General features: G+C 43.1%; 1 protein-coding gene across 2 annotated transcripts in view; it reads right to left on the bottom strand.

Moving 5' to 3' along the window:
• Positions 1-11,812: 11,812 nt before the first annotated feature.
• The window catches only part of DPYD (dihydropyrimidine dehydrogenase), a 335,213-nt gene continuing 331,898 nt past the window's right edge, over positions 11,813-15,127 (bottom strand). For both annotated transcript variants that reach the window (XM_051624784.1, XM_051624785.1), the window contains one exon: positions 11,813-13,294. In XM_051624784.1, coding sequence (XP_051480744.1) covers positions 13,124-13,294 — 171 coding nt within the window. In that variant the 3' untranslated portion in view covers positions 11,813-13,123. The remainder of the gene's footprint in view (positions 13,295-15,127) is intronic.

The following is a 15,127-nucleotide window of genomic DNA, read 5'->3' as shown; positions in this document are numbered from 1 at the left end:
GTCAAAGGTAAATACAGCATCCTTATAATTTGGACACTACAGGATTTCTGTAGCTGCTTTCAGAATGTATCCAAATAATATATCCAGCAGTGTAAGGCCTCTGGAAAAAGAAAACAGGCAATGTACTACTGGAGAACAGTAAACAACAGGGAATGGGGTGGTTTATGTGTGCACATACTCATACTTTTTGGGCTTTACAGACACATGGGAGGAGTTAAGAGGACAGCAGGTACTGCACATCTGCTGATTCTCCACAACTATACACATGCACATCATTAGCAAATTCCAGGCAATGCAAGTTAGTTTGGGCATCTTTCCCTAACTTTTTTTGCAGCTCAGCTGGTGGGAAGTAGGCTTAGTACCTGTGTGTACACCCTGGGTGACATGGATGACACACTTCTTTGAACATGTGGAAGAAAGAAGAGCTTTAAACGCACACTGTGAATATGTTTCACACAGCAGGTTCTTTAGCTGTGTGCTGTTTGGCCACTGCTTAGATTTCATGTGTTGCTTTCTTGCCATGGATTAAGAGAAATTAAGCCTGCTGTCATGTCAGCCATGTGTCTGAGGGACCGGGTGGGAAGGGACAGAGGAAGGTGTGATTTTCACTGTCCATTTATTCCTTGTTGCTGGTGCTTGCTTGAACTGCAGTGCAATTAACCAAACAGCTGATGCTTATGCATCGGGGCACCTTACGGTGTTTGTAATGGTACTAAGTTATGGGCACCCATGGAATGAGGTGTTGCTCTAATTGTCACACTTTACTTCTGGCAGCCTTTAACTTCCCTTAGCTTAGTAGCTCCTATAATGGTTATGACTTCCAAATTAAGCCATCTGTAAACACTAAAACTTGCAAGCTCTTACCAAATTCATAGTGGTCATGTTTGGGAAGTAAGTTCTGCATCTTTTCATCTGGCTGCCCGGAGAAGTGCTCAAACAGTCAGCGTGTGCCCTGGTCCCTGCCTCCAGGAGCATCCTCTCTCCATGCTATTACAGTCAGTGTCTTCTCCACCCAGCCACCTTGGCATTAGCTCTCTCAATGGCCTCAGTATCCCATTACACTTGGGCCTGAGCTTTTCTAAACATGTTTTGGCAAATGCTATAAAGAAGTCATTTGACAACACCTTCATTTGAACCTGAAAGGCTAAAGCAGAAGTGGCAGAGTAGCTTCACCTCTCTGTCAGGCTTATTCTACATATACTGTTACTGCATTGAAGTGATATGTTTCAATTAATCAGTGAAATGAAGATGGAAACCTTATTGGTTTCTTCTTCTCTTGTCATGTGTACAGCAAACTCAGGATGACTTCAGCCCAGCCTAGTAAGCAACAGGCACAGAAGGCACTGAAGGCCTCAGCTGAGCTATCAGTCATTCAGGGCAGGCAGAGGTGTGCAGTGCCCATGGGGGGACTGATCTGGAGGAGGCAGCAGACGTGTGCCCGGCTGCACATGGCTGGTGAGGGCTCTGACTGCAGAGCATTAATAAGCTACCAGTCATGGCTCTAAAATGACTCACAAATGAGTTAAAGCCCTTCCAGTAGTGAGGCAGTTCCCCTTGCAAGGCATGCATTTAACAATTCAAGCACAAAGGAAGGACTTGTGCCTTAAAAGCAGGCTGTATGCTGTAACAGAAATTAAGAACTGGGCTCACTGGGTGCTGTTCATTCTTACTCCTGGCAGGAGCCATGGAAGAGGTGACATAGGCTGCTCAGAGCAGTGTCACTGTGCAAATCCCCTCTCTGTAGCTGCCTGCAACCCTGGGCCATGCCCTAGGTGCACTGCAGCAATGATCAAGCTTCCCTGCCAGTCTCCAGTGTCAGCCAGCCTTGATCTAAACAGAGTCCCTGCCGCTCAGCTTGGCCTGTTGGTAAGCACTACATACAACTGATTATGCAAACAAAAGGTACAGTGTAATAACTGCTGGGTTGCTTACACCATAGCAGCAATGTTAAATGCCTCCAGGTTGCTCTTCAGGAGGGAGGACAAGCAGGGGCAGAACTGCCAAAGAGAGGGGGGAGAAACAAAACAGGGCATTGTCTCCTTGTTTTCTGCTGTTTTTAAAGGATCAGCTGGCTGATGTCACTGGCATCCCTGGTCGGAGAAGGCTGGGATATATGTTGAGGACTTTAAGTGGTGAGAGTTTTGCTTGCTGTTCTCACCATGGAGTGGCTGGGTGAGCAGCTCAGCATGTGCTGCGAGATGGGCTCGGGGGCTCGGCTCTACAAAAGCAGAGCTCGGGCCAGTGGTGATGGCTGCCTGCTGAGGGCTAGCAAGACAGAGGGAGTCATTGAGATAGCCTGCTCGGAGACAGCTAAGGGCTTTGAAAATGCATGAGGTGACCTTAATTTTGATTTGGGGTGTGCAGTAATGAGCAAGTGGTGTGATAAATGTGTAAAGCTGACAGAAGGCACTGTTGTCTGTAAAGAAATAGGATGTGCAAGGTCAGGAAAGGTGTGCAGGGTGAAGTGATGTCTCAGAGGCAGTGAGCACACCAGGCTGACTCATGAGCTGAACTGTGCAATAATCACAGGTAATTATTGCACACCAGCCAGGAGGATTTGCATACACATCATGCTGGACCACGGGGCCCATTTGGGCTCTGGCATGCTCTGCTTACAGCTTGGAACAGATACACAGAATGATGAGAAGCCATGTCCAAACAGAGCAAATATTCTTGTTATTTCCTCATCCAGGTTCCAGATGTGACATTAAGCCAAGTCCTGTAAGAGTGAGAAGACAGGGAGCTACTGTCTTCAGAGAAATGAAGGGCAGAGAAGTGCCTGTATCACCCCCTCAAACTATGGATGTGCTTCTGAATCAATAGTGAGGACTTACTTTATAAGCCAATGTATTTTTCACTGAAATGAAAACAGTGGAAAGCCTGAAAAGTAATGATGAATTATAAGCCCAGAGTGGTTATCTGAATGCAGAGACGAGCAGAAACCAGGCCTTAGAGTACCCGATCTACAATTCTTGTGGTTGAAGGGCAGGTAAATAATCTTGTGCGTTGGGTAGGGGGTCCTAGGACCTCCCACCCACCACTTTTTGTGCCCACATGATGCAGCTGCAAAAAACCCAGGAGTGCAAATGGCTAGGGATCTTAGGGGTGCACTGTCAGTACCTCTTAACACTATTTCTCTTCCCCAGTTAGGTTTTAAGCTATGTCTGCTATAGACAAAAGTGTTTGAGATAGCTTTGGGGATAGCTAGCCTTTTGTCAGTGTCTCACACAAATTGCTTAGAAACAGAAACTTAACCATGGGCAATAATTAGCATCTGTCTAGACTTAAATATGAATGTGCAATATATAAAGTGTATATATATATACACACACAGCCACAACGTATTGTAGATGAGTACATATAAGGCACTGTTTGTACGCCTAAGATTTCATGCAGCAGAATACCATTTCAGCTTGAGTAATATGAAGTCATAGTCTTTCAGCTATAATATAGACATTTCTAATCTATTTTTAGCTCCATCTGGCTAATATAGCAGTGCTTGGGTAACAGTAATACTTTCCCTTCTCTTCTTGTGATGCTAATTTTATTCTGGTATCCAGAGTCTCTCTGGCAATAGCTGTACCTCCTGTTCCATCTCTACTGATGGCCGTTGGAAAGTTAAAATACACTCTGACTAATGTCAGAGCACCTGAGCACGTGCTCCTATTTGAGTGAGAAAAAAGGAAACGCCACCGAGTCACGGGTACTGTGGAGAGATAATCAATGCTAAATTATTTACTTTTTAAGATCTCAAATCCATATTACAGGTAACTGGGATGAAGCCAGGCCTCCAAGAAAAAAAAATAATCTCTCTCCCTCTGCATTTAGTGTGTGGGCGGCAGGTCTGCTGTCCTAACCTGGAGGGTCCTCCTTTCACTCATTACCGAAGGGCAGCTGCAGCCTGCACCGGCAGACCGTATTCAAACATTTATGTAACAGCAGAGATAAAATGTCAGTAGTAATACAAACATGTGGATTGCAGCGTACCACCACAAATCCTAAGGCTATCAGGAAAACAGTTAACAAGCTCAGAAATTCCCGCCGCACGGTGCGAACGGCTTCTCTGCGATCCCTAGTTAACAGCCGAAAGCCGGGCGATAGTTTACATCGTGAATTAAACGCCTTCTGACTCCACCAGGGAGCGAGTCTAAGCACCAGGGAGCGAGTCTAAGCACCAGGGAGCCGCGGGGCAGCGGCTGCCCCGGCTCCGCTCCCGCGGCGGGGCGCGGCCCCTTCCCCCGCATCCCGCGGCAGTTCCGCCCCTCTCGCCGCTGCCGGCGCTGCCCGGCGGGGCCCGGGGAAAGGCCGCCCCCTGCTGCGGGCGGGCGGCGCCGCCGGCTCCGGCGCCGGGTTCCCCGGGCGAGGGAAGCTGCGGGGCCCGGAGCCCGGTCTCTGCTGCCGGGGCCGTCCCCCGGCGGCTCCCCGTGCTCGGGCTCTGGGGGGTCGGCTGCTGCGCCCCGTCAGCAGCTGCAGAGGCGGTTGGAAGCAACAGATCTGGGTCAATTTCTCATTTCTTTTTGCCTGCTGTTTACAGACCATCGTTAACAGCCCTCACGTACTCGTTTGGCTTAGGCGGCCGCGCTGGTACCGCAATTATGCAGGCTCTGCGCTAGGTAGTGAAATAATAACCAGCTTGGTATAGACGCAGCTTATTGTTCAAGTGGTAATCAACCTTAGAACAGCCCTCAGGAGAGAGGGACGCAGGTTTTTAACCTTCATTTAACAGAACATCAGGGGAGGTTAACAGAGGATAAGGACTTGTGCTCTTGAGGCGCGTGGCTGCAGCCCACGCCGAGGACCTAAGCGGCTGTGCTGTGGCTCTAGAAGCCAAGTGATGTTTCCTCAGCCACAAAGGTATTGACTTACCTGGGACATCAGGCACCCAGGTGTTCTGTACACCATGGGAACAGGGAAAGGAAGGCAGGGCAAGTCCCCTGTTCTGTTAGAAACAGTTATTTTAAGCACTGTTTTCTTCATGGTTGCGCAAGAGGAGTTCCAGTGAGTTGCAGCTAAGGGTCAAATTACTCCCATCTTTTAATGTCTAAAGTACCTGATTGATTGCCATTTTCAAAGCATGCCAAGTTCCATTAAAGGATAGGAAAGAGTTGCTAAGTTTGGGGGAAAAAAAAAAAAAAAAATAATAAAAAAAAATATATAGTAACATATATTAATTGTTGTACCAGTACTAACCTCTCTGTGGGGAAAAAAGGTGTTCAGATGCAATGCTTTTGGAAGCCACCGGCTCTCTGTTAATGACTGCAGGACATAGTCTTCTGGATAAATATAGACCAGATGACACGGTGCCCAAAACTAAACCATTGATTCAAAAGTGTAATGTTAACATAACATTTACTAGTCCAAGCTCCTCATCTACAACATCATGATACGTAATGGTAGAGTTAACTTAGTTCTGTACTAGTAGACAGCTGGGAGGATGCATTCCAGGTACAAAGAGGAACAAAGGCAGGAGGAGAACATGGCACTGGCACTATCTGCAGTGTGCACAGAGCCTTTGTGCTTACGCTTTTGTGTTCAAGGCCAGTTGTCTTTCACCTTGCCAGCTTCATAACTTTCTCCTTCTGGGTCTTTGGGCATTTCTTATACAATGAATTGCCTAGAAGGAAGCGCTTAAAATTTAATTCAGGTAGGGAAGGCAGCACACATGAATGATATAGATGCTACTAGCCCTTGTAGATTATATGATTTATACATACACTCAAACAGCAGTGAATGAACATTCTTTTAGTATGTAATATGCTACTGTGCTGTTACTTCTATGCCTTGTCTTTTTAATGAAAGGGCTTATACATTCAAAGTTAATTAACTCATTTCTCAAAATCATTTACACATCTGCTCTGTTTCCAGGAAAACTTCAGTTTCACATTACTGACTTCAGAGTTGTAGTAGGAAAAAAAAACACCACATCAGACATGCTACTTCATTTGTAATGGCTTCAGATGTGGAATTGCTAATAATGATGAATTTCAGGGGCTGAAAGCTGGCCTGTGACTTTGGATGAGTAGCTGCTTTGGAAGGACAGTCAGATAAATATTAGCCAAGAGCCTGTGTTGTTCACATTGTCAGTGCACTGGCACAAGACTAAAACCAGCAGCCCTAACCTTGGGGTATCACTGGTGCCCACCTGGGCACTGTGGCCCCTCTGTGTCTGGCAGGCAGCAAGTTAGAGCTGAGAGGGTCTCTAATTCCACCCCCTACCTGCCTCCACAGCCTCTGTGACTACCTGGCACCACAATATTATGTAGAGCTTTTCCAGCTGGCCATGGGGCCTGTTTTGGTTACTGCTGGCCAAAACGTGAGACTGCCAAGGAGAGTGCTAGGTGTTGTGCAGGTCTCAGCCAAGCCCTGCTGCATCCCAGTCCTCTGCAGAGCTGGCACTACACTGTCACGGGGAGGAAGCAGGAGTGAGGGCAGCCCCAGGAATGGGAGAGCTTGAGAAGAGCAAGGCAAGCAGGGCTGACACTGTCTGTGCCCGTGCCACACACAGGGAGTGTCACTAAGATGTGTGGGCATGGCTTGGGAAACATTAAAACCAAGGTGAACAAAGAGTGTAGTACTCCATCTGCTTTTAGCACCAGACTACAGCAACACAGCTGCTTGGGCAGCATGCATAGCTGAGTACTGCTAGTATTTACACTAGAAGACATCATGCCTACAAGCTGATCATAGGCATGAGTTTTCATTATTTTAAGTGATTTATTCTTTTCTGGTGTGAAGAACACCACTTCTCTGTACTGAATGGTGCTTGGGAAGGCTGCTTTTCCACTTAAAGGATGCCAAAGCAGAAGCTAGCCAATGAAAGGAAGGTAAATTTAATTACAAAAAATATAACGTTCTTCAAAAACAACAGCTTACTCTCCAACAAGGAAAAATAAAAACCCTTTGGCAATGCTGAGGAAATATCTGGGGCTGAGGTGAAAGGGACACAGCTTGACAAGTATGCTGAAAGCTGAACATGGATTACCTGTGAGTGCAAAAATGAATAGATGTGTTTTATTCCCTTATATTAATGAAATGGTTAATTTGGTTGCTATAGCAACAAAGAACAGCCATGCTAAAAAGCTAAAGGGCTCCACATAATGCCAGATACAAGGTCTCTCTAATTCTAAAGCTGATTTTCTTAGCTACAATAGAATTGATGTGTGTTTTCAATATCATCTTAAGCTTTGCATCAAATCCTCAAGCTAATCCAATAAATAGACTAGTAGCATAAAATAGCATGTATGTTTGCATCTCGTAAAACTTATGAAAGGGGTTTACCTAGGCACAATAATGAGAAAGGATCCATGGAGTGCAGTGTGGGGCTCTTTAAAGAGACTGCTCTGCATGTGATGGTTACCCAGCAAATGTGTTAGAATGGGAAGTTCTTACAGTTAGGGTGCAGGTGACTGCACGGAAAAAATAATTAAAAAAAAAAAAAAATCACTACAGCACTAGCTCAGACACCAAGACATAACTGTGCTTACCAGCCTGCTAACTATTTCACCTTAAGGAAGATAGATTTTATATTATTTTCACTTGTGTTTTTCATATTTTTGTTTAAAAATAATAATTCTTGGAGCCTCCTGTAAGGAATTACAAAATTCAGCATTGTGCACCCGCACAAACAAAGCAGGTGAATGTTGTCTGCAGGCCATCTGATTTGCATTATACCAGGAGTTCAGTTCCTGAGGAACATTATTTCCTAACAATCGAATATGAAGGTTTTAGTGGCGAGACCTAAACCTGTCTCCATTAAGCAGACGTAAAAGCTGTGACAATAAGTAGTCTCTAAACAGGTGAGAAAAATGCTCTTTAGGATGATGATTAGCTCTACTTGGTAGTGTCTGACTCTCATGGGCATTTACCAGTGTGAGCTGCCCACTGGAGGCATTCCATACTGCCTGCCTCTTTCTTGGCTGAAATGCAACAAAAGAGCTATCATTGTGGCAGGCAGTAACACCGGGGAACAACTTCAACTGTGTCACAATGCTGAAGCAGTAAAATGTTTTGTTTTTTAAAAATACAAGGCAGATAAATGGTTGCCACTGTTTTAGTCAACTTGTATGAAAAAAATGTATTAATATTGTCCTGAACACCACATACTATCTCAAAAACAGGTGAGGAACAGCATGAAACTATATTTGTTGTCCTTGTCTTAAGGATCCTCATTGCCAAATATGTGGAAAAGCCCATGTGATGCAGACAGATGAGTACTGTTTAACCTCCAGATCTGGAGGCCAGAAGGCAATGCTCTAGCAGTCCCTGCAGGGAAAGCCTCCACTATGTAAGGTGCAAAGGCAGCTCTCCACAGAGCACGGGAGATCTTCCCTGTGCTCATTCCGTTGCAGCACAGTGTACGTGAGAGGGTTGGTATTTCTACAGCACCACAAGAAACCACAGTGAGTTCAGAGGTATGTTAGCATTTGACAAAGCATAGATTAAACTGAACAGCTACAGTTTTCAGCTGCTGAGCCACAGCAGGAAGGACTTTCGTGTGTTCCAGTGCTCAGTCCAAGTTAATTCATACATACTCCCCAGTGTCTGAAAGTGTCCAGGCAGCCTATGAAGGTAAAGCTTTCCAACTTGCAGTTCTTTTACAGAAAATGAACTATTGCATTTGTTTGTGGTAACTTTAGTTTGCCTAAGCTAGAAGAATAGAAGCAGTGGGAGTGTGTGTTTACTGTTAAGGGTTGAGATTGTTTAGGACGTTATTTGTGCAGAGATTATATGTATCCACTTGCTGAGCTGATCTCCAGCTTCACTGCTTGGCAGCAGTGAGAAGCTCTGCTCCCTTATCACAAAAAGTGACGATGGGCAGTCAGACCTCCAAGAAAGAAGGAGGGATAAAACCAGGTTTTAAACCTGGGCAAGGCCAGTATGGATGTTTGCATACGACCAAGCAGCCCAATCTGAGAGTGTGATACTGAAAAACTGGTCTCCTGGCGTGCTTACAGTTCCTCAGAAAGGAAAGGAAATGGAAACAGCGAAGATGAGCAACCCAGATGGCCCATAAGCAAACTGATTTTATGAAAAACCCAGAAACAGTTCAGAAGTTGCCAATCCAGCTGCCGAGAGAGTCTGCCAGCTTGCCAGATGTTGACAATGAAAACCTATCTTCCACAGTTCATCAAAGAAGCAGAGCAGCCTGGTGAAGAGAAAACTTTGCCAGTAAAATAATATTTTATTTAAAAATATTTTCTACTAGGAAATGTTGAGAAAAATATAAAATTTTAACAACATGCCCAACCCCATGTTACAGTAGATAAATAATGAAACATACATACAGAAGATGTTGGCAGGATCTTATTGGTAGGAACCATCTATGCTTAACATTGTATTGCTAAAGCTTTGGTTGTTAACTGTTCTAAACAAAGTGGTGTTATGAGGCATGGGGCTGATGGCTCTCTCTTGGGGGGATGTGTCTGATACTTTGCCTTGAATCTAGCAATCAGTTTTGCCATCTAAGGCCTAAAGAAAACAAAGCTGGAAGAGCCAAAGGTGACAGTAATAGGTGCTGGAAGGGGGAGAGAATGCAGACAGCAAGCCTCCATGCCTGCTGAGTCACATCTCCCAGAGGTCACAGTGGGAAGCTCTGTGTCCTCCAAGACACAGTGAAGAGGGAAAATGATTCTAGCCAGGTAATGTGCACTTTTGTGGCCACAAAATTTTATGAACTGAGCAAATGGGTGTCTGCAAAGAAGGCTTCCTCTAGCAACTGGTGAAGCATCAGCACAAGGAACAATATACAGGTACTATGGCTTCAACACTGGAGATACAGGCTACCTGTCAGATACATGCACAAAGGCTAGTCTTAATTTTGCTAAGAGCTCAAATTAATCTTGTATGTATAAATCATCAGAAAATTATGTATTTTAAAAATCCTGTGTAATTTTTCAGATGTGTCTCTTAACGTTGCCAATCCAGTGCTGTTGAAATATTATGTCTGTTCATCCTAGCGGCCAAAAACCAAACTGCCCATGTAGTCTGTTAGCAAGGCAAAACATCTCTTTTTCCAATGAACATGTATGGGTGCATTGGGATTCACACAAGCAGATTTGGCAGCTTTTTCAAGTATTTCTTGGACTGCAGAGCATGCACTGAACATGGGGAGCTTTTTCTGTTTAGGAATATGATGTGAATGAGAATGTGCTACTGGAGGATGAGCTATGAGCTTTTCTATCACAATTTTATTTGTCAAATACAGTTTACAGTGTTTTAGAATAGTAGTCAATAGAACAACTTTTCTAAAAACTGCCAGAGCCAGGGTTGCAGGATCTCACCACTCATGTCTTTAACAATACATAATTCCTTAAATGTGCAAGTAAGTCACTGAAATATATGAGCTTAATTTGGAACCTTTTTCACTTTGAAAATTCATATCCCTTTTTTTAATAACTGGCTACAGCATTTAGAGAGTAGGCCAGATTTTTCTGATTTGTTTCCTTGGCTCTTGAATGCACTGAATGGGATGGATTCCCCAATCAGATGTGAATCAGATAGGAATATGTCTTTTGTGGCTCTCTTCCTTGCCTTACACCTTGCCTTACCCCAATGACTTAAAGACAGTCCTGCAGGAGACCTAAACGTGGCCACCTCCCTGAGTTCCCACAGTACACAGATTTATTGCTGACTGTCAGAATTAGAAAGCATTCACATTCATTTGGAAACGCGTTTCCTGAAACCGTTAATGGACTTGATGGAACAAGACTGAGGGCCAGTGGTTAGAAAGAAACCTGCATAATATAACCAGTTCTTCCTTCTTTGGTAAACGAATTATAGACTTTGCTGCTCCAAAGATTACTTCATAGCTACTTGGGAATATTCAATGTCTTGCAACTAGGAAAAACTTTATTTTTGCTGCTACATTTTATGTACTTGTGCTTAGCTACTTAAATTAGGTCTCCTAGGATTGTCCTGTATTTGAAAGAAGCCACATTACCAGATGTGATGCCTTCAGGACAGTAAGGTAATCAGGTCTGACGATGCAGCATCAAAAGACCGGAGAAGCTGGCCAGTTCAGTCGCAGGTCACACACCACCTCTCACCCTCCAGGTTCATGGTAGGTAAGACACAAAATAAGAAGCACAATAGCAACAGCCTGGGAGAAGATAGCTGCTTTTCCTTGCAGCTGCTAACTGAGAACATAAAATGTTATCTGCAGAAAATCTAATTTTGATGCTTTTTTTCTGCCCTGCTAAAGGACTTGTTGTCTGTCAGCAAGCTCCTCAGAAGAGGTACATGTGATATGTGCAGAGACACCCCAGACTTTGCCCCTAACATTCACAAAACAGCTGGTTCCTCCTGTGAGTTCTCTATAGCTCATGTAAGATATGAAACTACCAGAAAACCAAGGGCTTTATAGAAGTTCCAGGCAAATACTCTCTAAGCAGAATGACTATATGTTCCTGCTTTCATCGGAGTGTGAAAAATCCATAACAATGAAGAGAAAAATTAAAGTACAAAGAGAAAGCTATTAATGAAGACACTGGGCTTGAGCCTGCCAAGGGATCTCATCAAGCTAGCCCAAAGTGTCAGCAAAACAGTGCTGGTGGAGCAGGGATACTAAATGAAATGACAAGGGATGCAGAAGGAAGACAAGTCAAAGGCAGACAAAGAGGTGCCAGAGAGGGGCAAAGAGCATGCTATGTTCTGCACTGTAGGCAATTAATGGAATAATGTACACATGAATTAACTCATTAATGATTCCTGGAGTGAATCTTAGAGATCATGAAACATCACCTGACAAGCCTCTACAGGAAAAATCTGCTTAATAAATGAAAGAAAACCAAACCACCACACAAACAAACTCAAATTGGTTTCAATGTTTATTTATCATTTGGTGCACAATTCATAAATCAAGAAACAGAAGTCAGAGTATGTTTTTAATCAAAGCTTTTGCTGATCACATTACAGGGTACATGAAATTGAATTGATAGATCATTTATTATGATTATGAAATGAAAGGATTTATATTCTTAAGTGGACTAAAGCTGACAGCAATGCATTCATATTATAAAGTTCCTACTGTGAATGACAAACAGATTAAAACTGAGATTGTGTTTAGCAAGACAGACAAATCTATATTTCTTTTTGGTGATGAAACTATTATAACCACACACAACCAGTAAGTATGAAGAATTGGCACCAGGGAAAATAATCTTGCCAGTTTGCCCTATGTGTCTGTGTTTGGCAAACGCAGTCTGCAGGGTGGATATTCCATTTGCACGTGATCAGATCTCTGACCTGTAACATGTACATTCTGGAACATTAATTGGCACAATTAGAAAGTTATTTAGAGGGTGAGCTTGGTGCAAAAAAAAAAAAAATTGCCACATCTCAGAATCCCTAAATGCAACCTGGGCTTCATAATAAGCTGATTTAACCATTTTTAGTGAGATCTTTTGAGTGTTCAGCAGAGGGAAAAAAATAACACTCAAGCTACCCGTGCAACACACACATCTGAAGAGTCCAGCATGTGTCAGTGCATAGTAGCTTTATTCTATAAAGTGACTAGTGTGCGAAAGAATTAAAAAGGATTATAAAAATATACTACCATATGCTGTAGTAGTTGAAAGTGATTAATCCAGTTCTTAAATCCTGTTTTAAACTCCCTTTCATTTCTTCCCATAGAAAAATAGAAGCCACATTGCTTTGTTTGAATGCTACATAGTTAATTACATCTTTTAAGAAACTCTTTTAAAACTAAATGTAATGTTTAATTACAAAATGCCTCCTTGAAAACAGTGAGCTTGTAGATTGATTTGTAGTTCATTAAAAATGCTTTCTTAATTATATTTACAGCCAGAAAATACATAGAGATTAAAGAGTCTATAGAGAAATTTTGAAATCACAGTGTGAACTGTAAGGAGAAAGTTACACTTCAAATAGTGAACAAGTGACAGCTGTGACTGACTCAGTGCTGCCTTTCTGTGATTTCCAAACTTAATAGCTGTAAAAATGACAATGGGAAAACACAGTGTTCATCGCAAAGGCTATCAATATTACTTTTTTTTTTTTTTTTTTTTTTTTTTTTTAATAGGAGTAGGTTTTCAAGGACTAATTAGAAAACAAATCAATTGCATCAAACCAGTGTAAAGCTGACGCCTGCTGCCGGGCTGGTGGCTCAGCCGACGGGGCTCACGGCTAAGGGCAGCCCGCGCCTGGGCTGGTAGGGTGTTGTCCTGGAAACCATGCGGATGCAGTCGATAATGGGGCAGACGCTGAGACACAGGGTGCAGCCTGTGCAGCTGTCAGTGACCGTGGGCAGGTGGGTTTGGGGATCAAACTGGATAGCCTGAGAACAGGAATAAACATTATTGATGTCACTCACGGAAAAGGTCAAAATTGCTCCCATTTTAGTGTCTGCATTTCCTATGCTACAGCACTTGGAGACATCTTGGTGTGATTCTGCACTGCAGCTATAGCAACTGTTCAACTGGCAGGGAACAAAACAACCCCCGCTTGCAGCACTTCAAAATTAGAAATATGGGCCAAATTATACCTCAGTGAAAGCTCGCAGGTCACGAGGGCTGGCTACAAAAGGAGGAGTTTGGCCCATGGTTTTTAAACTTCCAGAAGGATATTTCTCCTTTGTGTGAAGGAAATACTTCATAAGACAGCAATTAGGCAGGGTTATTGGTGCAGCGGAGACACCAGACCGTGCCTGTGTGTCTCCAGCACAACACTGGCCACAATGCATGTTTTTGACTTTTATTTTCAGCACAGCATACAGAGTCTAATTTAATAAATAGTAGAGAAAAACACAGCATGCTGTGCCTCGTATGATTATTTTTCCTTTGCAAATCTTTGAAAGGGATATCTGAGTTTTAGGCAGGCACAGCTTGCTTTAGTTCTCACATTTCCATGCAGTGAATCCTCATTACCAATTAGTGTGATAAGTGTATTTGAATGTGAAATAACAATTGCAATCTAAATGAAATAAGCTCCTGGTATAATGGAAATGGCAATTAAAAGCAAAAAACAAAAGCATCACACAACCGCAAAAGCTTCGGTATCTGAGAAGCAAGCCTAGAAAAGTAAAAACTAAAATAAAAAAATCACTGACGAATTTTAGGAATGAAAAACAGGCCGGAAAGCTGAACTCTCCCTTCTATGCAAACAAGTGGTCCCTTAGCAAATCTTCCTGACCACCATCAGTGACTGGGGGAGCCTGGAGGAGACAGGAGGTACCAGGGCAGTGCTGCAGGTTGGCTCCAAAGGCAGATTTGCAGCATTTGGGGTTTCATTACTAGAAAAGCACAGAAGTTGCTTTAGCAACCAGCAGGGGCATGAAGTAGGTACTAACTGCCCTAAATCTACAACTTTTAGTTTAGCTTGAGCACAAAGAGAGCTTTGGCTTGTCAGTATTTAAGGACTCCTTCCTCTCTCCCTAACAACAAAGGACATCTTGAAAGGGAGGGAGAAGACTTCCTCTCCCTCATCAAAGAGGGAGAGGAAGTCAGGACTACAGTGCTAGCTTTAAATTAAGGAAAGCTTTTCTGTTGGAATCATGCAAGGTGATAGCTCTGTAGAGCCACATGGATGTTTTTGAAACAAAGTGTAAAGCAAATGCAACTTTTAAGGACAGTCTGTGATTTCTTTGCAATTAAGCATTTCTTTGCAATTCTTTGCAATTAATTTATTTTCAATTTCCTTTGGTGCTGATTTTTTTTCCAGTTACAGAGAAGAAATTTTTACTAAATATAAACACAGTCTTTTGCTCTTCAAGGGCAAGGGAGGGTTGGAACTAGATGATCTTTAACGTCCCTCCCAAACCATTATATTATTCTAAGATACCAGTGGAAAGAACATGTCTACCTATGCCCTGACACACTTGTTTTCATTGCAAGAGTTGATTTTAAATGGGGAGACTCTGTTCTTTGACTGTATGTAGTTAAATTCATTTATTTTTCTAAAAGAATACAAGTCCTTGTGCTCTGCCCTTTCTACTGCAGACCAGTCCATCAGCTCCAGTGGTCATAGCAAGGAACGGCATATGGAAATGCTGATACATTTCATGCAACTTATGTTACTGTACTGAGCAGAAATCAGATAAATACTTCGCTGAAAACAGGAGGCCCAGATCAAAACTGTGCCATTTTCTGGACACAGTGATTTCTGCAGCTTC

The sequence above is a fragment of the Apus apus genome, chromosome 7, assembly GCF_020740795.1.
Source record: "Apus apus isolate bApuApu2 chromosome 7, bApuApu2.pri.cur, whole genome shotgun sequence".
NCBI lineage: Eukaryota > Metazoa > Chordata > Aves > Apodiformes > Apodidae > Apus > Apus apus.
This window is presented reverse-complemented; position numbering and strand designations above follow the sequence as displayed.